This window comes from Sapajus apella, unplaced genomic scaffold (genome assembly GCF_009761245.1).
Source record: "Sapajus apella isolate SASKATOON/1434 unplaced genomic scaffold, GSC_monkey_1.0 scaffold6, whole genome shotgun sequence".
Classification (NCBI taxonomy): domain Eukaryota; kingdom Metazoa; phylum Chordata; class Mammalia; order Primates; family Cebidae; genus Sapajus; species Sapajus apella.
Genome location: NW_022436946.1, coordinates 13,489,178 through 13,516,567, shown reverse-complemented (window position 1 = coordinate 13,516,567; position 27,390 = coordinate 13,489,178). Strand labels below are relative to the sequence as shown.

At 39.7% G+C, this 27,390-nt stretch overlaps 1 protein-coding gene across 2 annotated transcripts in view; it reads right to left on the bottom strand.

Moving 5' to 3' along the window:
• The window catches only part of MAP3K5 (mitogen-activated protein kinase kinase kinase 5), a 235,541-nt gene that overhangs the window by 5,011 nt on the left and 203,140 nt on the right, over positions 1-27,390 (bottom strand). For both annotated transcript variants that reach the window (XM_032274669.1, XM_032274670.1), the window contains exons 24-27: positions 22,740-22,925; positions 19,480-19,585; positions 5,976-6,219; positions 537-649 (exon numbers count right to left, since the gene is read on the bottom strand). In XM_032274669.1, coding sequence (XP_032130560.1) covers positions 537-649; positions 5,976-6,219; positions 19,480-19,585; positions 22,740-22,925 — 649 coding nt within the window. The remainder of the gene's footprint in view (positions 1-536; positions 650-5,975; positions 6,220-19,479; positions 19,586-22,739; positions 22,926-27,390) is intronic.

Here is a 27,390-nt window from a genome sequence, read left to right as displayed (position 1 = left end):
TGGCGCAATCTCGGCTCACTGCAACCTCCGCCTCCCGGGTTCAGGCAATTCTCCTGCCCCAGCCTCCTGAGTCGCTGGGATTACAGGCACGCGCCACCATGCCCAGCTAATTTTTTGTATTTTTAGTAGAGACGGGGTTTCACCATGTTGACCAGGATGGTCTCGATCTCTTGACCTCGTGATCCACCCGCCTCGGCCTCCCACAGTGCTGGGATTACAGGCTTGAGCCACCGCGCCCGGCCAGCATTGTGAAATCTTTAAAGAAAGACCAAAAACATGGAACGCCCTAAATACCGCAGTAATACATAATCTCAGGAAAAGATGATTATGAATAATCTATTTTTACTGCACTTATAAGAAATGAGTTTGCTACAGTTAAAAATTGGATTTTTTTTTTTTTAAAGCAATTCCGGCTTGCAGTCATGGCAGAAGAGACAAATGCTGACTTAGTCACAATTAAAACTTCTTGTTGGCTTTCTTGGCTTTTTGTGGCAGCCTGGCTGAACAGTATTACTAGAAAATTTACTGCTATTCACCTATGGGTTGGGACTTAAGCTTCAGGTGTTTAATTTCTTGGTCTTTTTCTTCAATAGCTCGATGAAGGAGTGCTTGTAATTCTTTCTCTTTCCGAACCAATTCTTCCAGTAATCTGCAGAAGAAAATTACATTGTTTGACAGGTAGTAACACAGGGTGATCTTTTATTTCTATTTTTATTTTTTAGATACAAGGTCTCACTCTGTTGCCTAGGCTGAGTGTAGTGGCCCGATTTTAGCTCACTGCAGCCTTAAACGCTTGGACTCAAGTGATCCTCCCATCTCAGTTTCCCCAGCACCTGGGACTATAGGCCTGCACCACCATGCCTGGCTAATGATTTTTTTTCTTTTAAGAGACAGAGTCTCATTACATTGTCTAGGCTGGTCTCTGAACTCCTGACCTCAAATGATCCTCCCACCTCAGCCTCCCAAAGCTCTGGGATTATATGTGTGTACGTGTGCCACTGTGCCCAGTCTAGGGTAACCTTCTAGACATGAGCTATAATAAGCCAGGCACCCCGATTTTATTGAAATACAGATTCTGGTCCAGTGCGCCTGGGGTGAGTTCTGAGACTATTTCTAATGAGCTCCCAGGTGACACTGATGTTGCAGGTCCACAGACCCCCATGTCCGGAAGCAAAGCTTTGGAAGACTCTGTGCTTGCAGACAAGAATTCAAAACCTCCGCCACAGATTGTCTGCCAGAATCTTCAGAGATGTGTTCTGCTATTTCTTTTTACAACCATAAATGTCAAAAATATAAATATGGGATACAGGTATTAACAGACCTATATTTTACATGTATAGACGCCCATCAAAAAAGTTGGCAAATGTGCATAATATCATAATCAATGCAAATCAGAAAGGTAATCACTTTTCTTAAAGTATTAAAATTTGAGAAATAGTCATAGGTGAGGTCACCTAGAACATCTGGCACATAACAAACTCTCAATAATTGTTCGTGGCTGTTGCTATAATCATGATTGTTGTTACTATCATGCTTCTCGATTCTAAGGGGGTGGGGGTGAAGCGGGTACAAGGATAGCTGTGTTCCTGGTACATTCAGTTCCTAGTTGGCATCTGATGCAGTCTCCAAAGAAACAAGGAGAAACTGTGATATTCATACCAAAGTTCTTACCCGTAGAAGGTTCGTTATGCAACTGAGAGCCAACTGGTAATCTACTCACCATTTCCAATAGAATTTCTCAAAGAAAACATTCCAAGTTATGAAAAGAGATGCTCTATTTTTTCAGAATAGTATCTTAGTAGAACTTGGATTCAGAAATAATAATTTAAAATACATAATTATTAAGATTACCAAGATAAATTGTTGCATAACCTACAGCTCTAAACAAGCTCTATTTGTTTATTCTGAGTATTGATAGGTTTAACTCAAGACCATGTTCCATGGAAAAGTTTGTTCTGCTTCACTTGATATACTCGGAAGGCAGCATCGTGCAGCTGACAGACAGATCTGGGCTTGTATCCTGGTTCAGCTCTGCACTTCCTGTGTTAACCTTGGATAAATTACCTAATGCCTCTGGGCTTTAGTTTTCAAATCATTTGTAAAAAAGAAAAGTAAGCTTCCAGAAAAGATTATTGTGAGCATTAAATGAGACAGTACAGGTAAAGGGCCAAGTGCAGTGCCTGGCCTTTAATAAGGACTATTCTTTTCCTTGCTGCCTCAGTCCCTGTAAAAGAGCCATTCCAGGGCTCAGTGGGAAGGAAACCTTCCCAGGTTCCCAGGCTCGACCCCATTCCTACAGGACATAACGATGAAACCCTTAGATAGGAGAAGGGATCCCAGCAGAGTAGGCAGCAGAGGTAGGAAAAAGTAAAACACAATGAGAGGTAGACAGAGAAGGTGGGTGGAGGAAGACAGGTTAACAAAGACAGCTGCAGAGTAAGTGTGGTACACAATTAGGTGGATGAAGCAGCATAAACTGAAAGGTAGAAGAGGAAGCAGAGGGCTGGAGGGGGACGTCTTATCTACTCCAAAACAAATGCGATCCAAAGAAATGGGCAGCGAGCTCCATGTGAATGTTTAAATTGGCAGTTTTTTGATCTGGTTTGTATTTTTGTCCTTCTTGCTAATTTATACATATGGGATAGTGACGGTATCGTCTTACTGTTTTCTCAAGGAATACAGTTAACGTTGTCTAGAGTTTAACCTATGTTTGTCTAGACTATGTAATTTATTTTTACCTTTTGTTAAAGTGGATGAAATATGGCCTGTGAAGGACTCTAAGAACTTGCATATTTGAGTCCTCATGGACAAACTATAACCTAACTTAACAGACAAGATTGAAAACCTAACTTAGGAGCATGCGTCTGTAACAATAGCTGAGTCTTGGCTAATCCCAGCAGCCATACTTCAACCACTCATACACTGCTGAGTGTTCAAATAAGGTGAATCACAACCTGTAACCAATCCAGCTCTTTTTGTACACTTCCGATTCCTGTACATCACTTTACTTTTTCTGTCTATAAATTTGTTCTGGCCGCAAGGCATCCCTGGGCCTCTCTGTATCTGCTGTGATTCTGGAAGCCACCTGATTCACAAATTATTTTTTTTCTTGTTCAACTGAACTCTGTTAAATTTAATTTGTCTGAAGCTTTCTTTCAACACCTTAAACACTAGAACTTTAACACTGGAAGCAGAGTACTAACAGTCCACCTCATTTGCTCCAAATTCAGGTCTTAGAAGTATTTATCTTAACAACAATCCAGTCCATCCATTTTATCTCTACTTTTCGTTTAGTTAATAGGGCAATATTTTGAAATCAAGGCAGCTGTCAGCTTTTCTGTTCCAGAAGAGTATGGCAGGATCTGCCATAAGGTCAATTTTTAACCTTGGATGGGCGGGAGTGGTGAGGTGGATTGGTGGGTAATTCCAGAAATGCAGGATGGGGAAATTAGATTAACAGGCAGCTCCTCCTGAGTTAGCATTTTGTTTTTGTTTTTGAGACAGGGTTTTGCTCTGTCATCCAGGCTGGAGTGCAGTGGTGCAATCATGGCTCATTGCAGCCTCAACCTCTTGGGCTCAAGTGATCCTCCGAGCTGAATAAACCTGATTTCATCAGTGATCATCCTAAATATTCTAAGCTTACGATTTTTAATATGAGAGCAACCTTTCCTAAAAACACACTAACATTTCTTCTAGATTCATTTTGTAGTGGGTATGCCTTTATATTTCAAGTAGTATTCAACTGAAGATTAGAAGGACCAATATGGACAGGATGGGTCCCTTATTTCAATCACTTGGTTTTTCTACTAAATCAGCTGCCCTTTCTTCAAATCATATGTGAAGCAGACATTGTCTCTCATCTCACTTTTCTGCAGGTGATGGAGACCATGGGAAATATTACTGAAAAAGGAAAAAAGAGGCTGATTATCTGTAGATTTCCAGATTCTAATGTAAATATGTAGAGGAAAAAATGTAAATGTGTAGGTTGTTGTAGAAACTATATAATAAAGAGATGTGAGTAAATGCCAGTCTTTTCAACAGAGATGGGCAGATGTGAAAAGCAGGCCCTCAGCTAGAACCAAGAGACCCTTAGAAGAGAAAGAGGAAGCCATGAAGAAAGTGGCCAGGGGCTGGGCGTGGTGGCTCACACCTGTAATCCCAGCACTTTGGGAGGCCGAGGCGGGTGGATCACGAGGTCAAGAGAACGGGACCATCCTGGTCAACATGGTGAAACCCCGTCTCTACTAAAAATACAAAAAATTAGCTGGGCATGGTGGTGCGTGCCTGTAATCCCAGCTACTCGGGAGGCTGAGGCAGAAGAATTGCCTGAACCCAGGAGGCAGAGGTTGTGGTGAGCCGAGATCGTGCCATTGCACTCCAGCCTGGATAACAAAAGCAAAACTCCGTCTCAAAAAAAAAAAAAGAAAAAAAAAAAAAAAAAAGAAAAGAAAGTGGCCGGAAGCCCTGAGGGACTGCAGATGGCCCAAGGATTGTGGACAGATGGTGGCGCCAGGGTGGTGAGCACAGGCTAACCAAATAGGCCAAGGAGAGAAGGGAAAAGAGTCGTGTCTAGGCTGCATTAGGAGAGGCAGGTCCTGTTGACATAAGCCAGGTGTGTAGACAGGAGGTTTCAGGGCCAGAAAAGCAAATATACCAGCTCTTTGGTAAAGAAAGTAGCTTTACTATCTGTGTAATTCTAACCGGAAGTCATGGGCGAGAAGGGGTCAACCAAAACAGTAATGAGTGAACTTTCCTCCTCCAGAGATCACAGCAGGAGTCCAAGCAACACCACCACTCAGGACTGGGCAACAGAGGGTAACTTAGAGGCAAGTGACTAACATGGACATCTTCCATAACAAATGGGGTGTTATCCTTGGGCTCTTGCTTGAGAAGAAGAAGAATGAGGGAGACCAAGATTTCCATGAAGTCTCAGAAGAGACCCAAGTTCTTTCCTATTAAATAGTAGAGATGGCAAGAGCTGCATTTCAGAGGACAAAAGTGGGATACGAAAGTCAGAGAGCCAATCTCCCTTTATTAAAAAAGACTGCTTTATGCACATCATAGAAGATGTGTCTTATACTGTTTACTTAACCATGCAACCATGTTTCTGAATATAGGGTGAGCTTTTACTACTTGTACTCATTTTGGTATACAAGCTTGCCTTTAAAAACCTAAACTTTATGACTGCAAATAAGATATTTTTAATTTCCCTGGTGAACAACTAGAGTTTTCAATTAAAGTTTCTAAATATTTGAACAACTTTTGTTGATTAACTTAAAAAGAGTTTTTTAATGCAAACCCAGAGTCATAAAGTCAGTTTCCCACATGTCAACTGTAGGCAGCACAGGAAGTTATAAAAATTCAGACCTTGAACTGTATCAACAACATCTGCGAAGAACAGGAAACATTTGCTGTTAACTTAATAATCTGATCCTGTGGGTTCTAAACTACCAAATTATCAAAGGCAAATTATACTCCAGATATGGTACAGCATATTGAAAATAAAATAGAATCACAAAGGTGGTCAACTGTCTTCCTTTTTAGGTTCTAAAATACAAATCTTTAGCACCATTAATTAGTTTTGTTCCCTCGACCTCGTGATCTTCCTCCCCTATAAGAATTTGATTGGGCTTTCAGTAACTGAGCTTTCTGTTCTTTCAGCTATCTACTGGAAGGTACATTCTGCTCTGAGCCTGTTTCTTAGTCTATGAGGCTACAATGAAGCTACTGGAAAAATCTCAGGGCACTTGCAGATGAAGAAGTAATAAACGCTGCTGAAGAAGGCTTAAATTGGTAGAGGCAGAAAGTGGTATTTGACAAAAGAGACTAAACTAAACCTCTTTTGTTTATAAAGAAAGGCATTCAATCAAGTTTCCATGAATGGGATAAGGGAATCATATTTTGTAGACCAAAACCACATGCTCTTCAGTAAAAGCAAAAGAAAAGAAACCAACCCACATCAGCGTATGACTTACCTATTGGTTTCTATTTTCATCCTCCCAAGCTGTACATTCAGTGACCGGTGAGCACTCTGGGAATCATGGGACACAGTAGAACTGAGCGTGCTCACGCCTGAGGTAGCCACAGCATCTTCAATGACAGCCTGAGGTCTTCGAACACTTTGATTTGAAGGCTGTTCCTCATGGTCCTCTTCTACATCCAAGTCTTCTTGATCAGCAGTATCACTCTCAGATGCAAGGCTAAAATGTGGCCTTAGTTCTGTTTAGCATAATATCAATAGCAGTGTTTATAAAATATGACTCACTACCTTAATTTCTTAAGCTATGAATGCCACCCCTCCTGCCTGCTATCAATAAGATAAATATTCCAAACTCCTTTTCCGAAAGTGAGGATGGATTTCTGTGCATTCATTCAGATTTGTTCTTCTATAGAACTTGCAAAATTCACACGATATGATCTAATTCAAACAGAAAGAATGATCTAATTCAAACAGAATGATCTAATTCAAGAATGATCAATACATATGTATTGAATGATCAATACATATTCACATTGCACATATGTGGGGAAAATGCTAGAGATCTGAAAGAAAGATAAAGATGTAAAAACCTTTTAAGAATATTTAAAAGTCTTTATACAAGGAAAGTTCATTTTCAGATTACATAATATCTGGCAACTATTAACTTACTTACAGTTGAGGAAACTGAGATCATATAAACACACTTGAATATACAGAATGCTTTCTGCCTGTAACATCCAAAATGTAAGGGGATGCAGGGCAGGTGCTGAAAACGCCACACACAGTCTGATACTCAAAGTTAGTAAGACTATCTCTTTGACTATTAGACTGATTTCTAGTGTGTGTTCTCCTCTGATCTGTTGACTGACCATTGAAATTTAAACTATAAAAGTTACAAGTCTCCAACTTAAACATATTGTATAACATGAGGCCATCTGCATGTCACTTCAGAACTTGGATGATATTGTAAACCAAAAATAAAATTCTAAGTCCTCAATTGACTGAAGAACTACCTACCCCTAGGCCAAGGGGATCCCCAAGAAAACCTGAAAAGACCAGTTCAGGCCATGATGGGAAGAAAGGTCAGATATGCCTTGTTATATACCCTTTGGAGTTTAGGCACAACTGACCAAACAGCATTACCATTAAAATAAAGATCATAAGGCTGACAAAACAGACTCTTTGTGGCAATAAGATGCTAAATTCCAACCTGACTCTAGGATAGCATCCCATGACAAACAATGGGCCATAAAGGAAATCAAAGAATTTTGCCCCAGAATATATTTATTTGACATATTTGGGAATTGTCCTGCAAAGTCATCACTTGTGGGGGAAATCTGCATTCTGTAGAGAATCCCCTTCTCTTTCCAGGTCTTTTCCTGATCCAGTGGACATTCAACTAAGAGTCTTATTTTTAAGGTCCAATAAGAGATTTTACCATCTATTCTCTCTGTATGTAGCCTGTTACTTAGGGGCTTCATCTATATAACAAGAATCTTGGCTTCCACAATAGCCCTTATCTTAACTCAAGCATTTCTTTATGCTGACGTCAACTCTTCAGGCAAAGCTTAACTCTTTCAGCCAATTGCCAATCTTTGAATCTATCTATGACTTGGGACCCCAACCACCTCCCTACCTCCCAATCCCCAGCAGATGTCCCGCCTTGCTGGGCCAAAAGTATACCTTACATATATTGATTTATCTTTGCCTGTGACTTCTGTCTCTCTAAAATGTATACCACCAAGCTATAACCCACCTAACCTGGGCACATGTTTTCAGGACCTCCAGAAGCTGTGTTACATGCCATAGTCACTCATATTCGGCTCAGAATAAACCTTTAAATATTTTACAGAGTTTGGCCATTTTTTGTCAGCAATATCTTCCCATAAGAAAATATATTATAAATTGTGATTAAATCCTCAAACTTGGTCCACAAAAAGGAATTCTAGTCATAATTTAAGTGAAATCAGCATAGCAGAAACATTGGATCTTGATTCCATATGCTTTGGCACATAAACATTTATTGGATCACAGAACCTATTAAAAATCTGATGAAAGTCATGAAAACTCTCCCTAAAAGAAAAACGCATTCATGCAACATTTTGCCTACATTTCCTGACTTTACCTAGATTTTGCTATATCGGCACAGATTCCCTGAAGCTTCTCCCAAGTCCATGAATCACAGGTTAAGAGCCCCTGTGTAGAGGAGAGGAGTCTAGTGGGAGAAATGGAGGACCCCCATCCCACTATTCTTATGGGGGCCCTTTGGCAAGGTCACCAAAGGCCTGCCAGCCAAATCCTGTAGGTAACTTTCTGTCTTCACCCTACTTGACCTGTGGACAGTAATTTCCTCTAAATCTTTGGCTGCTGTTTCTCTTCCTCAGAGCCTTTTTATCTACTACCTGCCCCCTTTTTAAGCTGGAACCTGGGATTCTATCCTTCACTTTTTAATGTTTCTACTTTTTCTCTATAGATGAGCTCATTCAACTCCATGAAGGGTAAGTACTTCTGATATGTGGATGACAAACTCTACACCTCTAGCCCCACTCCTGTTACATCTAGAACTTCCTGGACATTACTGTTGGGTAGGTAACTTAAATTCAACAATCTAAAGAGAACTCATCATCTGTTGATCATAACAAAAACCAGAGTGTCCTCCTTCAAGACCAGGTTTACATAGACCTGGCTTTTTTTATCCCTCTTTTAAAATCTTATATAGTGGCTTTAAAAACTGCATGACAGAAAATTTACCATTTTAACCATTTCTAAGGGCACAGTTCAGTAGTGTTTAGTATACTAACAGTGCTATGCAACCAATCTCCAGAACATTTTCATTTTGCAAAACTCAAACTCTACCCATCAACAATTCCCCATTATTCCTTCTCCTCAGTTTCTGGAAACTACCATTCTACTTTCTATTTCTATGCATTTGACTACTCTAGATACCTCACATTGATAGTGACAGGAGACAGACAAATTCCTAAGCAGACAGGGATCAGTCTCCAGTGAAACCTGACCTTCAAGCCAAGGACAGTTTAATGCCTGAGAACCAAGCTGCCAATTCTGGATAGAGTCCACAGGCAGAGTGAGACCTTCTTTCTCCATCTTACTCACTCTCTCTCAGTTGATTCCTTGTGAATGATGCCTTTTAACCAATCAAATGGTGCTTTTTCCAAGACCACCCATGGGCCAATCAACACACACTTCCCCATTCTAAGCCCATAAAAACCCCAGACTCAGCCTTACAGATGGCTACCCAATTTCAGGTCCCCTCTCAATGCTGAGAACTTTCTTTCTGTCACTCAATAAAATTCTACTGTGCTTTACCCACTCTCCAGTGTCTGTGTACCTTATTCCTCTTAAGCATGGGTCAAGAACCCAGAACTCACTGAACTGTGGGAGTGAAGGAACTGTAGCACTCCTGTTTGCCAAGCTGTGGGCAACAGGAGTAAAAGAGCTATAACACTCACTTCCACTTGTCGAACAATGGGAGAGAAGAAGCCACTGGGTGCTACTCCCTCCCACTTGAACTACAGGAGCAAATAAGCCAATAAAATTATGGAATCCTATACTATTTGTCTTTTTGTGACTGGCTTATTTTACTTAGCATAATGCCCTCAAGGTTCATCCATGTTGTAGCATGGGTCAGAATTTCCTTCCTTTCTAAGGCTGAATAATATTCCATTGTATATATACACCGCATTTTGTTTATCCATTCAGCTGTTGCTAGATACTTGGGTTGCTTCCACCTCTTGACAACTGTAAATAGTACTGCTATGAATATGAATGTGCAAATGTCTCTTTGAGATCCTTCTTTTAGTTTTTTTTTGAATATATACCCAGAAGAGAAATTGCTGGTTCACAAGGGTGCTTGCTTCTATCTTTAATTTCGGAGAAGCCATCATACTGTCTTCCACAGTAGCTGTACCATTTTACATTCCCAATAATAGTGTGCAAGGATTCCAATTTCTCCATGTCCTCACGCTTTACCTCTTAAGGCTAACCAAACTTCACCTCTACTCTATCTCATCTCTCTTTCCAAAATCCCATTTCTTAATTTATTGATAGTAGGAGTAAGTCAAAATCATGTGTTTTAGTTTTATAAACCCAACACTGATTGCAGGGGTTAAACAAATCAGGTTTTCAAAAACTGTTGGCAGAATGTAAGAGTATTCCTACTAGGGTTATTTGTATTTAGGAAGCAATAAAATAATTTTAAAATAATTCAAGAAAGTGTGATTCTAGATTAAATTAGAAGATATAATTAGGCCTTTTAAAACGGTCTATATTCTTAAATTTCTTTTATGATTTCTAATCTGAAATTTTTAAAATAACGTAAAAAGCTTTGTAGTCCTGTTGACTATAATCTCACTTTTAGGGATGGAAAATTTCTAATCCTATATTTCAATAACCTCTTAATTCTGTAAACTTTAAATCATCATTTTATGTATGTATATATGACTTTAAAAATTCTCTGAAACAATTTTTAAAAAGTAGAAAACTGTAAGCTTATGCAGTGCTTTGTTATTTTGGTCTTTCATGGTAGCTCCCTGAGTACATGTCATCAGATTAGAAATTGTAAAATATGCAAATGACATAAACATCTGGTCCTTTTTCTCAAAGAGATGACAATCTAAAGGAGAACTAGGGCAAATATACAGAAGAGTGCCGAAAGCATATGCAAATATAACATAAAATTATAAGTACAAATTAATACAGCTCCAACTATATTAGATTATCTCAGGTATAGACCTAGTTATATATAATTCACATGTACATTGAGATGGTTAATTTTATATGTCAACTTGACTGAGCTAAGGATGGCCAGATAGCTGGTAAAACATTATTTTGGATGTGTCTGTGAGGGGTGAGGGTATTTCCAGAAGAGATTAGCATTTGAATCAATGCAGTTAGTAAAGAAGATGCTGATGTCACACGGTGGAACTTCTCGGCTTCCATAACCACATGAGTCAATTCCCATAATAAATCTTCTCATATATCTCTATATATCCTATTGGTTCTGTTTCTTTGAAGAACACTAACATGTACATGTAGTAAAAGTGCTAAGGGGTAAATAAAGTACATTTGCAATGACTAAATCCAGTGGTAGTTTGCTCACTCACTGAGGGATTCATGGAGGCTGAAGGGCCTACGCAGAGTTCTGGAGGAGGGGAGCCTTAGCTTGACAGAGAAAGAAGATGTATTTGAGAGAGGGAAGCTCAAATGGTGGCCCAGGACCCTCTGGGAACAATGTAAAGCAGAGGGGACTGTCAGGAGAGAGCCATGTGTCAGGAGAAAGACTGGGACTCAAGGGGGCCTTTAAGCCCATGTGTGGGCAAGTGGATCCAGTGCATGTTTCCAAACCAGCATGATGAGATCAACAACAAAACTTCTCCCACTCAAATGGTTACTTCCCCAGAGGAAAATAACTAGACCAAGTTTCTTTTTCTTTTCTTTTTTTTTTTTTAAGATGGAGTCTCGCTCTGTCACCCAGGCTGGAGTTCAGTGGCACGATCTTGGCTTATTGCAACCTCTGCCTCCCGGGTTCAAACAATCCTCCTCCCTTAGCCTCCCAAATAGTTGGAAATACAGACGTGTACCACCACACCTGGCTAATATTTACTTTTTTTTAATAGAGATGGGGTTTCACCATGTTGGCCAGGCTGGTCTCAAACTCCTGGCCTCATGTGATCCACCCGCCTTCGCCTCCCAAAGTGCTGGGATTATAGGCATGAGCCATCATGCTTGTCCTAGACCAAGTTTCTTTTACAGAGGGTATTTCTGTTGCTTAGTAAGATCATAATACTTGTGAGGGCACTGTATCACATTTGTGTGATGCTCCTCGTACGTACACAATGCTGTTCAATTCACATTAATGTGAACTTGGAGCATGTGCTTGATTCAGTTTAACAACTGGTGGTAATATCAAGTGCTTGAAGCAGCTTTTAACAATTATTGTTAATATAGGAATTATGCTTACATGATCAATACTCTCACCCTAGCACTGCCATCATAGACCCTGTGTTCAGCATTACTCCATCTGGTCACCCACAAGCAGACTGTACTAGAGAACTAATGACAGATATCTAATGCTGCCAATAATCTAAAGGCTGATCCTTTTTGACAAGTGAGAAAACAGTCTGAGAAAAAACAAATTCTTAAGGGACTTGTACGGTACTCTCTGTTCTGTGTGCTCCTTTTGGAAAAAAGATTGGATACTTTTTTTTTTTTTTACTTTTTATTTTGAAATAATTTTAGAATAACAGAGAAGTTGCAAAAATAGGGCAGAGAGTTCCTATATAGCCTTCAGCAACTTGCCCTAGCCTTAACAGTTTATATACTTTTGGCACTATTATCAAAACCAGGAAATTAACATTGATACAATGCTATTTTTTCTTTTTTTTTTTAGACAGAGTGTCATTCTGTCTCCCAGACTGGAGTGCAGTGGCACAATCTCAGCACATTGTGGCCTTGACCTCCTAAGCTCAATTGATCCTCCCGCCTCAGCCTCCCTAGTAGCTGGGACCACAGGCACACACAGCCATGCCAGACTTATTTTTGTTTTTTTTTGTAGAGATGGGGTTTCACCACACTGCCTGGGGTGACCTCAAACCCCTAGTCTCAAGCAATCCTCCCACCTCAGCCTCCCAAAGTGCTGGGATTTAGATGTTGAGTCACCACGCCTGGCTTTGATACAATACTATAATCTATGGACGTGATTTGAATTTCACCAGTTTTCCTACCAATGTCCTTTTTCTGACTGAGAATCTCTCATTACGGTTAGTTGTCATGTCGCTTTAGTCTCTTCCAATCTGTAACTAGTATTTCTTTGTTTCTCACAACCTTCACACTTTTAGGAGTATTGTTCAGGCTTTCGTACAATGTCTTATTTGGGGTTCACTGATGTCTTGTTGTGATTGGGCTGAGGCTGTGCAGTTTTGGTGAGAACACCACAGTGTGATGCCATGTCCTTCTCAGGGCATCCCATTTGGAGGTGCATGACATTGACATGTCTTCTTACTAGTGATGCTTATGTTTATCATCTGGTTAAGGGGATGTCTGCCACATTCCTTCACTGTAAAATTACTGTTTTCTCTTTGTAGTTAGTACATATCTTGCAGGGAGACACTTTGAAAACCTTTCATATATCCTGTTTCTCTGCATTCTTTTGCCTACTTTAGCAGTCATTGATGGTCCTTGCCTGCAATAATTATTGCTGTGGTATTTGCCTAATGGGGATTTTCTGTCTTTCTCATTCATTTTCATTTATCAATCAAAATTCTACTATAACAAAAAACTGACCTTTCTCTTCCATATGTTTATTTCTTCCATTATTTATATTAATATGGACTCATGGATGCTTATTTTATTCTATAATCTATAATCCAATATGATCATTATTTTATTTTATTGTTCAGATTATTCTGGCTTGGACTATTTGGAACATTTTCAGGTTGGCTCTAGTATCCTTTCAATAAATCTCCATCCTTTTTGACAATTTCTTATTCCTGGCACCACAAGGTGTTCCAGGCATTCATTCATTCATTCATTCATGACGTGGGATCTCGCTCTGTAAATTTAATTAATTAATTAATTAATTTATGACATGAGGTCTTACTCTGTCACCCAGGCTGGAGTGCAGCGGTGCAATCATAGCTCACTGTAGCCTCTACCTCCTGGGCTCAGGATCCTCCCACTTCAGCCTCCCAAGTAGCTATGGGCATGCACCACCATGTCTGGCTAATTTATTTCAAATTTTTTAGAAGATAGGGTTTTGATATTTTGGCCAGGCTGGTCTGAAACTCCTGGCCTCAAGTGATCCTCTTGCCTTGGCCTCACAAAGCCTTGGGATTATAGAGGTGAGACACCATGCCCAGATATAATCTTTATCTTTTATTTCCCTTGCTTCCATCCTGGAATCAACCACTTCTCCAAGGAGACCTGATTCCTTTTATTGAGGAATGGCATTTAGAAACCATAATTTGGGTCTTCTCAGCAGACAGATACAGGAAATGAATGTATAGTCAAGTGCTATATAATAACATTTCAGTCAAAACTGGATCGCGTATACTACAGTGATCCCATAAGATTATAATACTATATTTTACTATACCTTTTGTATGTTTAGACACACAGATACTTACTATGGTGTTAAAACTGCCTACAATATTCAAATAGCGACATACTACACAAATTTGTAGCCTGGAAGCAACAGGCCATACCATATGGCCTGGGCATGTAGTAGGCTCTACCATCTAGGTTTGTGTAAGTCCATTCTGTCATGTTTACACAGTGACAAAATTGCCTAAAGACGAATTTCTGAGAACAGAGCCCTGTCGTTAAGCAATGCACGACTGTACCAGCAATGGTAGACTTTTTAAAATTTGTGATCTTCTTTAGTGTGTCTTCTGAAATGGTAGGTTAATTATAGTATCTTATATCTAAAAGGAATTATTATCAGGGGCATTTGAAGACCATCTTATTTAGTGTAATTTCTTTATATCTTAATTACATAACAAAATCTTTCAGACATTTGGAAATTTGATGGAACTGTTAAATTGCTGAAATCACTTCATCTTGTCCAGATATTTCATCATTTGTGTATTGGTATACAGTGTATATGGACTTCTCTTATTCTGAAGGAAATACAAAAAGTATGGTCTCCATGTAATTCTCCTCTAAAATTTCCACTTTTCAAAAATGAATGTTTTCAAACAGTAACTTCCATTGAAATCAGAAACTCCTAGAGGCCTCAAAGAAACCAATTTCGTGGTGAAAGGACAAAGTCCTTTCTTTAGCAAACACTTTTAATAAACAACGTGCCTTGTTCTGCACATGGTTGATCACTGCCCACCCCTGGGACACTCCTGCAAGGACAGCTCCCTCTCTGCAATCTCCCTGTTGCTTTCCCTAAACCTAACAGAGTTTTGCCTACAGCTACTTTTGCTTTTTAAACTTTCTATTTTGGAAGAATTTTAGATTCATGGAAACGTTGCAGAGATAGTACAAAGAATTCCTGTTTACCATCCACACAGTTCTTCCTAATACATCTTACATAACTATGGCATGTTTTTCAGAATGATGAAATTAACATTGGTATAATACTATTAGCTAAACTGCAGACTTCACTCAGATTCTCAGTTTTTCCCTAATATTCATTTTCTATTCCGGATACCATATTATATTAGGTAATCATTACTAAAAGGAAGGTTTTTTTTTTTTTTTAATTAAGTAAACAGATCATTTATATGCTATTTAAATTGTTTCAAAATATACTCTCTTTTTCCTTTCTTCATTTAAGCATCCTTAATTTAGGTTGTTACTGTGTTTAACGCGTGGTCCATACCTCTTCCTTTTGGTGATACACACAATTCCCCCTTCATCCCATAGGTCTTTTGAATATCTAACCCCTCTATAGTACATTCCCTACAACCAGCCTTATCCTAACGATAAAGCATCTGAATATAAGCATTGTTTGACTTCCTTAGAGCATGAATTTCTTAGGTTCACATCCAGTTACTAATCATGTGCTTCAAAACCTCTATAGAATTTTTTTCTAAGTTTCTACACTGTGCAAATTTTCCACCCTAATTTGTTATAATCAGGTGAAACTCGTTTACTTATTGTTTCAAACAAATACTAATCAGAGATATGCTGTTTTCCAGACACTGTGCTGGACAGTATGCTAGCCTCAGCTCTGGTGAGGCTAACAGCCATTAAACTAGAAACAAAAGTAGTTTCAGGTTGTGATGTCAAAAATGGCTGAAAACCATTTCCAACGGAAGAGAATAATGGAGGGAGCCTACTTTAGATTTGGTGATAGGTCCAGACTCTCGGTGGCCTGAAGAATGCAAAGGTGCAAGCCACAGGAGAGGAGAGACATGGGATGGAGGTATGTTCCAGGTAGAAGTAACATTCTGTTTCTTTCTTACATAAGAAATAACTTAATTTTGATCAACGTTTAACATAAAGATTGACATGGATGCTCTCACTCTCACATCAAACACTCAAGTATTCTATGAAAAGAGAGGGAATTCCACAACTCAGAAGGGCTGACATGAATAAAAGTTTGTAGTACCATTTATAAATAACTTTAATTTAAAAATATTTCAGGGCCAGGTGCAGTGGCTCACTCCTATAATCACAGCACTTTGGGAGGCCGAAACGGGAGGACCGCTTGAGTCCAAGAGATTGAGACTAGCCTGGGCAACAGAGTGAGACCTTGTATTTACTTAAAAAAAAGAAAGAAAGAAAACTCAAATGAAAATATTTCATATTGATCTTATCTTTTAAATTTCTATTTCAGAATGCTTTATAATATAGGTACAAATTAGTACAACAGAACAGGTTTCTAATTTGTTTATATAAATATATATAAAGCTATATCTATCCATCTATCAGTTGATCAACTGCTCTTTCTTTCTACCTACCTACATACTCACCCATGCCTCCATGCATCCACCCGCCACACCAACAGACACACAGGGTGGAAGAGCTTTGCTTACAATTTTTTATTAATAGGTCGACTATCAAAACATGTTGGAGGTTTTGCCTTAGAGTATGAATACACTCCTCACTTATGCCAGAAAGCCTTGTTTCATCAACACTACCCCTTTTGTATCTCACTGCCAACATAGCTGGGGCTGTGTCTAGACCAGTGATTTCCAAACTTGGCTGTGCATCAACATGACCTGGGAGCTGTACTAAACTCAGATTCTTACAGGTGGGACATGGAGGACTTTTAGGGCTGTGACAATATTCTTTATGATACTGCAAAGGTGGATACATGTTATTATATATGTAGAATTCCTAGAGAATGTACAACGCCAACAGTACCCTAATTTCACTACGGACTCTCGGTGATAATGATGTGTCAATGTAGGTTCATTGACTGTAATGAATACACCACTCTGTGGGGGATGTTGATAATGGAAGAGGCTATGCATGTGGGGGGCTAAGGGGTATGTGCAAAATCTCTGTACCTTCTGCTCAATTTTGCTGTGAACCTTGAACTGCTCTAAAAGACTAGTCCTAAAAAAAGTAAGATTCCTGAGTTTTATTCCCGGCAGATTCTTATTTGGCCTGAGATTGGGTTCTGAAAGCTATAATTTTAAAGACAATTAAATTGCTCAAAGCAATGAGCTATGCAATACCTCCTTAAATTGCTCAATGCACTAGCAGATTTGGGAACCACTGGGTAAAAGATGTAGGAATGTGTTTTGTGGGCCAGATATCTATATATTGAAATGCATATTTACTTGGGTCACCTGTACACTTACTTCTTTCTCTTCATATCCAAACATATTCCTTAAAGACAGGGAAGCAATCATCCTGGGGATGCAAGGCTGCTTCAACATACGCAAGTCTATAAACGTAATCTACCACATAAACAGAACCAATGACAAAAACCACAATTATCTCAATAGATATGCAGAGAAGGCCTTCGACAAAATTCAACAACCTTTATGCTTTTACATGTTTTTACACCAAAAACAGACTAACATAGAGCCAAATCAAGAGTGAACTCTCATTCACAATTGCTACAAAGAGAATAAAATACCTAGAAATACAACTAACAAAGGATGTAAAAGACCTTTTCAAGGAGAACTACAAACCACTGATCAAGGAAATAAGAGAGGACACAAACAGATGGAAAAACATTCCATGCTCATGGTTAGGAAGAATCAATATCATGAAAATGGCCCTACTGCCCAAAGTAATTTATAGGTTCAACACTATCCCCATCAAGCTACCAACGACCTTCTTCACAGAACTGGAAAAAAACGCCTTAAACTTCATATGGAACCAAAAGAGAGCCTGCATAGCGAAGACAATCCTAAGCAAAAAGAACAAAGCAGGAGGCATCACACTATCTGACTTCAAACTGTACTACAAGGCTACAGTAATCAAAACAGCATGGTACTGGTACCAAAACAGAGATAGATACAGACCAATGGAACAGAACAGAGGCCTCGGAGGCAACGCCACACATCTACAACCATCTGATCTTTGACAAACCTGACAAAAACAAGCAATGGGGAAAGGATTCCCTGTTTAATAAATGGTGTTGGGAAAACTGGCTAGCCATGTGCAGAAACTGGACCTCTTCCTGACACCTTACGCTAAAATTAACTCCAGATGGAGTAAAGACCTAAACTAAACATAAGACCTAACACCATAAAAACTCTAGAAGTAAACCTGGGCAAAACCATTCAGGTCATAGGCATAGGCAAGGACTTCATGACTAAAACACCAAAAGCATTGGCAACAAAAGCCAAAATAGACAAATGGGACCTAATTAAACTCCAGAGCTTCTATACAGCAAAAGAAACAATCATTAGAGTGAACAGGCAACCAACACAGTAGGAAAAAATTTTTGCAATCTATCCATCTGACAAAGGGCTAATATCCAGAATCTACAAAGAACTAAAACAGATTTACAAGAAAAAAACAAACCCATTCAAAAGTGGGTGAAGGATATGAATAGATACATTTCAAAAGAAGACATATATGAGGCCAACAAACATATGAAAAAATGCTCATCATCACTGGTCATTAGAGAAATGCAAATCAAAACCACATTGCCAGTTAGAATGGCAATCATTAAAAAATCTGGAGACAACAGATGCTGGAGAGGATATGGAGAAATAGGAACACTTTTACACTGTTGGTGGGAGTGTAAATTAGTTCAACCATTGTGGAAGACAGTGTGACGATTCCTCAAGGATCTAGAAATAGAAATTCCATTTGATCCAGCAGTCCCATTACTGGGTATATATCCAAAGGATTATAAATCATTTTATTATAAAGACACAAGCACACGTATGTTCACTGCAGCACAGTTTACAATAGCAAAGACATGGAACCAACCCAAATGCCCATCAATGATAGACTGGACAAGGAAAATATACACCATGGAATATTATGCAGCCATAAAAAATGATGAGTTCCTTTCCTTTGTAGGGACAAGGATGAATCTGGAAACCATCATTCTCAGCAAACTAACACAAGAACAGAAAATCAAACACCACATGTTCTCACTTATAGGTGGGTGTTAAACAACGAGAACATGTGGACATAGGGAGGGGAGCATCATACACTGGGGTCTGTTGGGGGTGGCTAGGGGAGGGACATTGTGGGGTGGGAAGGTTGGGGAGGGATAACATGGGGAGAAATGCCAGATATAGGTGATGGAGGCAGCAAACCACCTTGCCATGTTTTACACATGTACCCCAGAACCTAAAGCACAATTAAAAAAAAAAAAAAAAAAAGACAGGGAAGCAAGTCTTCCTCACTCTTACTAAACATGTTGCTTGTTGCACCATTATCCACGCTATATGTACTATTTGGTGTACTATATTTTCGTGACTACTATATTTCTTTTTAAAAAAAGGTATTATGGTTTTAAAAGTACTAAGGAGATACCAGAAATAACAGATGAACAGTAATCTAAGATATCCAATCACTATATATGTGCAGAGTAATTAAATAGCTCTGACCTGGAACCAGGATGGTAATAGCTGTCTGCACTGCCTTCCGGATGATACTGTCTAAGGCAAACATCCAGTGTGGCTTGATGTTATGATTCCGAAGAACTTTATTGACCTGGAGAGAGAGTGACATTTAGCCTACTTTAAGTTTTAATTGCAAATAACCTACCTGATCCAAGCACTTGGATGAAGTTCCATTTATAAAAAAACTAAAAAGTTTCTTCACCTTGAATTACAAAGAATTTTTTTATGTCACTGGCAAACGAAGTAAAAATTGCTACTTCAAATGAGTTTGGTGAGCCCCATGTAAGCAAGTAAGTTATTTAAGTAAAAGGAAGTCTGGTTCAAATAAGAATATTGCTTCTTTGGGAAGCAAAATCTGCAGTTTTTAGCTTTTATAATGTCTGCTGAATGGATGGAGGGAGGGGTAAAAGAGGAAGACAGGGTACAAGAGGCTTTAAATGAAAATAAAAGCTGTTCTTACTGTTCATTATTTTCAATTATTATTTATTATTATTATTATTATGGTTTTTTCATTTGTTTTGGAGACAGCGTCTTGCTCTGTCATCCAGGCTGGCGCACAGTGGAGGGATCATGGCTCACTGCAACCTGTGCCTCCTGGGCTCAAGCAGTCCTCCTGCCTCAGCCTCCCAAAAGTGCTGGCATTGCAGACATAAGCCACCATGCCTGGCCATCTTAGCCATTTTTAAGGGTACGGTTCACTGGCATTAAGTACATCCACACTGTTGTGCTCCCATCGCTGCCATCCTTGCACAGAACTCTTTATCTTGCAAAACTAAAACTCTATACCCACTAAACAGTAAGTTCCCATTTCTCCCTCCCAACAGCCCCTGCAAACCAGCATTTTACTTTCTGTCTCTTATAAATTTCACTTCTCTAGTTACTTTCATGTAAGTGGAATTACAGTATTTGGCCTTTTGTGAATGGTTTATTTCACTTGGCATAACATCTCTAAGCTTCATTCATGTTGTAGCATGTGTCAGGATTTCTTTCCTTTTTAAGCTTGAATAATATCCCATTGTATGTGTATATCATGTACATTACCTTTCTAAAAACAACCTTTTAGCATAAAACTAAGACAAGCTCACTTAACGTTTGGGTTAACTCTAATGCCTGCTGGCTTACACAGACCTCTAAGAAAAGAGGCTATTTCCACAACAGGGCTCTGGTTAGACCCTTTAGAGTGTGTATGGTATGAAGATGGAAGTATAATTTTATTTAAATTCCAAAAATTTAATCACCATCCCCACTGTGGCTGGGGAGATAGTGACTCAGTCACAAACCCAGGCCAAGAGCTGGAGCTCCAGTTGCTCATGCCTGTCCTTGGTCCATCTTCATCAATATCCCCTAGTTTGGAAGAGAGTCAGTTTGAGGACTTCCTCACAATAGCTGCACAGGAAGTGAACCCTTGCTAGGTTCCCACTTGTCCTAGGAAATCCATCCAGACTGAGTTTGTCCTGGTATCTTCATCTCTTTAAAGAATTTACATGCTGGCCGGGCGCAGTGGCTCACTCCCTATAATCCCAGCACTTTGGGAGACTGAGGCAGGTGTATCACCTGAGGCCAGGAGTTCAAGACCAGCCTGGCCAAACATTGCAAAACCCCATCTCTAATAAAAATACAAAAATTATCCGGGCATGGTGGCAGGCACCTGTAGTCCTGGCTACTTGGGAGGCTGAGGCAGGAGAATTGCTTAAACCTGGGAGGGGGAGGTTGCAGTGAGCTGAGATTGTGCCACTGCACTCTGGCCTAGGTGACAGAGGGAGACTCAATCTCAAAAAAGAAAAAAAAAAAATTTACAATTTACATGCTTATTAGGTGGAAGAGGAATCTGTTACAACCATGACCTGCTGCTCTCAGCTCTTTATTACATAGCAAATTACAACATAGTGCCCATACTTTGGGTTCATTCCCATCCTGGACAGTGAATGAGCAAGAGCGTGCGCGTGTGCATGTGTGTGTGTGTCTGTGTGTGTGTGTGTGTGTGTGTGTGTCTGACCTGGCCCAAGGCCCAGGAGTACAACTAAATAACTCTCAGTCTGAATTCTACAGCAAACTTGCTTTCCAAGCTCTAGGCTAGAAGCCAAATATGTGGGCAAGTGCAAATTAGCCAAATTATTTCACTCTATTTGCAGGCAGTTGGGTTTCCCTAGTTGCAGCATAAGAATGCTTTTAGCGTTTAATATTAGTGATAGCCTTTGCCAGTTGCTTTAATTTCTTATGACCTCAATCAAGTCCGGACTCTTGTTCCTGCCCACAATATAGCATAAAGACCAAGTGGCTTACCCAGTGTCTCAGAAAATGCTAGTATTCAGAGAATGCTAGTTATTGAAGGATTCCAATTTGGCTTTAAATTGGGGATCATTTGATGTTGCAAATGAAATTGTCAAGACACCTTCTACATAGGAGCAATACACACTAAGGGCTGAATTAATTTTTGGAATTTAAATAAAATTATACTTCCATATTTATACCACAAGCACCATCAAGAACCCACTTATTTCAGTCTCTCACATCTTGTTAAGGGTCTTCTGGGAATGGCTTGAGGCTTTTTTGGCACTGAGTTCCACAGATAAGTCTCACCCAAGAATAACACAGAGGGTTCTGAATCCGTTTCAGAAGACCAGCTTCTGGTTTGTGTTGCATAGCAACTCAATTTTAGAGAGACGACTTCTCAGCAATCTCTCATTAGATCATGTGGTTTAATTTTTAATCAGTGATGCTCTGTACACTGAAGTATATTTCTGGCTAGGACAGAGAGGTATTTATGAAACAAACATGTTAAAAATGTTCTGTATGAAAACTAGAGAAAAGCTGGGAAAAAAATTACCGGTTTTATTCAGCAGTGACCATTTTAATCTGAACTGTTAAATTTTTCTCAATGGCCACTAGATGGCATTTCTCATGCAGTGTTAGAAAATGGATGATTAAAGTGTGGTACGTTGCCAAAGTCATCAAAATAAAGTGACCCAACATAATTTCATAAGAACAAAGTTTAGCCATGGGAAATGTTTTGTTATTTTCCATGGTGACTTGGTTTTATGTGTGTTTTAATGTGGGGAATGCAAACACACAAAACGGCAAATTAGATACTTAGAAGCACACTAAGAGGCAAATATCTCATTTTTCAACCAAAAAGAATAGAGTTCATTGGAATTTTTAAAGAAAAATAACGGAACTTATGTTTTAACTTATTTTTCTAACTAATTTTAGCATGTGGGGAAACACTGGCAAAATAGCATACTTACAGCATCTTGAAAACCAAAGAGCACCACCTGGACTTGGCTAATACCGTGGCTGTCGAAGTCCAGCTCCAGTTTCAGCTTTGACAGTGTGGTGGCTATGATTTTTCGATCTGTGGATCTCACAAATTCTCTGAGGCTTGCAATGAGGGTTGTGATGTGTTCCCATTTTAGTTTTGGTTCTTCAGCCCCCTGTGAATAAAAACCAACAATCTTTCAGTCAATCTCTGCTGGATAGACCAGCCATAGAAATCCTATCCCCATACCCCCTTGTCCATGCTTTTTTTGCTTTTGGTAGATACAAGGTCTCACTATATTGCCCAGGCTGGTCTCGAACTCCTGGGCTCAAGTGAGCCTTTCACCACTGCTTCCCAAAGTGCTGGGATTCCAGGCGTGAGCCATCATGCCCATCCAATTCCCACATCCCATTCTGAGAAGAACTGGACTTCCAAATGTCTCCAGAGGAAAGACCATATTTTGAACTATATGGCTCCTCTTCACTCCTCCTACTGACACCATGAAATAATCAGAGAGAAAAGGCACCTGCCCCACATGCTGGTCAGTAGCTGTAATATAGTCAGATAACAAAGCTCTGTCCAAACAGACTGAGGCTATAAGATTCTTTCAGAAATTCTAATTGAGAACTAAAAAGAGATTTTGGCAATAAGCCATAGGATCTCAACCTGAAAGTCTGCCTAGAAAGAGAAGTCATAATACAGGGTCATGAATATGTCCAACCATAAGAAAGGAAGCAGAAACAACAGAACTGAGAAAGACAATAGGGAATGTATTAGTTAATTTTCACGCTGCTGATAAAGACATATCCGAGACAGGGCAATTTATAAAAGAAAGAGGTTTAATGGACTTACAGTTCCATGTGGCTGGGGAAGCCTCACAATCATGGCAGAAGGCAAGGAGGAGCAAAGGCACATCTTACATGGATGGTGGCGGGCAAAAAGAGAGAGGTTGTGCAGGGAAACTCCTGTTTTTAAAACCATCAGATCTTGTCAGACTCATTCACTATCATGAGAACAGCACAGGAAAGACCTGTCCCCATAATTCGATCACTTCCTACTGGGTTCCTCCCATAAAACATGGGAATTGTGGGAGTTACAATTCAAGATGAGATTTGGGTGGGGACACAGCCAAACCATATCAGGGAGGGAGAGGAGAAGTGGAGGAAAGCAGAAATGAGTACCAAGAGGGTCAACAGCAGCCAAGCCAGAGAAAAGATGTACAAACTTCCTTGGGCTCATATTCTGTTTTCCATGTCTGTGAGACTCAGCTAGGCACTATGGTTGGAATGCCTTAAGAGTCTATTTCCCTTAGTGCTATGTGTGTCTATCTACAACGTGTCCTTGGTATTTCAGTTGTCATTATAGTGTGTCAATTCCTTGCAACCAAGAGGGGCTAATCTCAAACTTCATTCCTGAAACAACTCCTTACCCATCAGTAAGGCAATTGCTTGTAAGAATGGGCTGATGGACTATTATATTATACTAAAATATATTACAATGTTCAAACAAATGTTCTCCCTCAAATTGAATTTTTCTTTTTTTTTTTTAAGAGACACGGCCTCTCTTTGTCACCCAGGCCAGAGTGCAGTGGCATAATCATAGCTCACTGCAGCCCCTAACTCCTGGGTTCTAGCTGTCTTCCCACCTCAGCCTCCTGAGTAGCTAGGGACTATAGGCATGTGTCAACACACTCAGATAAATTTTTTTTTTTAACTTTTTTTTTTGTTGTTGTTTAACTTTTTGTAGAGACTGGGACTTGCTAAGTTGCCTGGGCTGGTCTCAAACTCCTGGGGCTCAAGTGATCCTCCCACCTTGGCCTCCCAAAGTGCTGGGATTATAGATGTGAGCCTTTTTTTTTTTTTTTAACAGAAAGTCTCGCTTTGTCGCCCAGGTTGGAGTGCAGGGGTGCCAGCTTGGCTCACTGCAATCTCTGTCTCCTAGGTTCAAGTGATTCTCCTGCTTCAGCTTCCCAAGTAGCTGGGATTACAGGTGTCTGCCATCATGCCCAGCTAACTTTTGTATTTTTAGTAGAATCAGGGTTTCACCATGTTGGCCAGGCTGGTCTCAAACTCCTGACCTCAGGCGATCTGCCCTCCTCAGCCTCCCGGGTACTGTAATCCCAAAGTGCTGGGATTTTAGGCATGAGCCACTGTGCCTGGCCCATATTGCTTCTTTAAGGAAGTACAGTAGGATATTATTTATTCCTTTTTAACTTTAAGAAACGATCATGCTTATTTTTATTTCACACTGTACATTTTCTTACTGTATCATTAAAATTAAGATTCCTGGCCGGGTGCGGTGGCTCAAGCCTGTAATCCCAGCACTTTGGGAGGCCGAGGCGGGTGGATCACAAGGTCAAGAGATCGAGACCATCCTGGTCAACACGGTGAAACCCCGTCTCTACTAAAAATACAAAAACATTAGCTGGGCATGGTGGCGCGTGCCTGTAATCCCAGCTACTGAGGAGGCTGAGGCAGGAGAATTGCCTGAACCCAGGAGGCGGAGGTTGCGGTGAGCCGAGATCGTGCCATTGCACTCCAGCCTGGGTAACAAGAGCGAAACTCCGTCTCAAAAAAAAAAAAAAAAATTAAGATTCCTCAACTGGGCTGTGAAAATTATAATTTCCAGAAGTCTATTAAAATAAAAAAGAAATGCACCATTGAGTTCTTTCTCAATATTTTTTTGTTTGGAAGCTCGGTCTCAAGTTTATGTTTTCATGACATAAGATTATATTGAAAAGCTTGAAAGCTGTCATTAAAGGAATATTTTAAAATCAGACTGGGAACCATTATAAAGTTTGCTGGATTTTTTCCTTACCACAAACTAAATTGCATCCAAGGTAAAGATTCACAGGCAAAATCATAACACCATGAAAATATGTTCAAGAAAAAAATGTGAGTTATGCAGAAATTGGAAGCTTCTTTGAGTAAAAAATCAGTTACATGTTTGCCAATAGTTCAAATAGTAAGCTTGTTTTTTGACATTTAACTTTGTTTTTACAACAGAAAAACATGTTGCTTCTGGTTTTTTGCTATGTGTGTCACTGGCCTACAAAGGAACACGCTCTACTCTGGGAAATGTTTTCTATTCAGGCTTCTTCATCTACTTATGTCATCGTTTATTTCTGTTCTGACTCCAGTCTCTCCATGTTAACTCATTCATGTGCCTTCAAAAACAAGCATCTTGGCTAGTATCTGGTGAGCCTGACTCAGTGTCAGCATAGATTAGACAGTAATGCATTTCCTGCACTCCTAGTACCAGGGTGTGATGGTTAATACTGACTGTCTACTTGACTGGATTGAAGGATACAAAGAATTGATCCTAGGCGTGTCTGTGAGGGTGTTGCCAAAGAAGATTAACATTTGAATCGGTGGGCTGGGAAAGGCAGACCCACCCTTAATCTGGGTGGGCACAGTCTAATCAACTACCAGTGTGCCTAGAATATAAGCAGGCAGAAAAATGTGAAAAGAGAGACTGGCTTAGCCCCCAGCCTACACCTTTCTCTCATGCTAGATGCTTCCTGCCCTAGAATATGGGACTCCAAGTTCTTCAGTTTTGGAATTCGGACTGGCTCTCCTTGCTCCTCAGCCTGCAGATGGCCTATTGTGGGACCCTGTGATCATGTGAGTTAATACTTAATAAACTCCCATATATAAACTCCCATACTATATGTTTAATATATATATTCCATTAGTTCTCTTCCTCTAGAGAACCCTGACTAATACACAGGGTCTTCTGCAAAGATGCTCTCCAGTTTTTATCCTTTAAGCTTCTTTAAAAACCAGGAGTGGATTTCAGAAGGATGTTACAGATTAAAGCGTTTTTCATGGTTTAAGGATTTGAGGACCTGACCAACATCTAGATTTGGTTTTGTTATAAAGTATAGGCTTAATATAAATATGTATCTAGAAATAATACAATGATAAGAATTATTTCTATCTGATTGATTGTAGAAAAAAGGAAATATATTAGATAACTACTATTAGCCCGCTTGATAATGATAACAATAACAGTTAACAGTTGTGGAATATTTTGTTATGATTTAAATCACTCACAATCTCAGTTAGCAACCTTATGAAGTCGACTCCACTATCATAGATGAGGAAGTTCAGGCTCTGAGAAGTTAACTAAGTTGCCCAAATTGCACAGCCTTTAAGTGATGGAACCAGGCCTCAAACAAAGGGAAATCCAAGCTAAGCCCAAGCACCTAACCATTATATTCTACTATCCCCATGACCTGTAATAGCAGCTGTCAACCTGGGTCAGAACCTGTTCGACCACTGAATCACCACTTGACGTCACAGGAAAGGATTCCCAACATCCTTAACAGCACAGTCAGAAGGACCCTCACCATCATGTGGCCATTATGGATTCAGCATGCGATTCTGATCAGCAGTTCTGGATTCTCACTGGTAGCTTCATGCTGGTGCACTACGGCATGTCCTCTGATGGTTGCTTTTAAGATTTTCTTTCATTTCTCCTTTTACAGAGAACATTCAAATGGTACCTTAAAACTAGGAGGTACCAAACAATTGAATATGATTAACCACTCTAGCATTTAAGTATTCCAGCACAGTCATAGAAGTGATGGTCGAGGCAGTCCTAGCCCTGATGGAGCTATGGTCCAGCAACGAGACAAA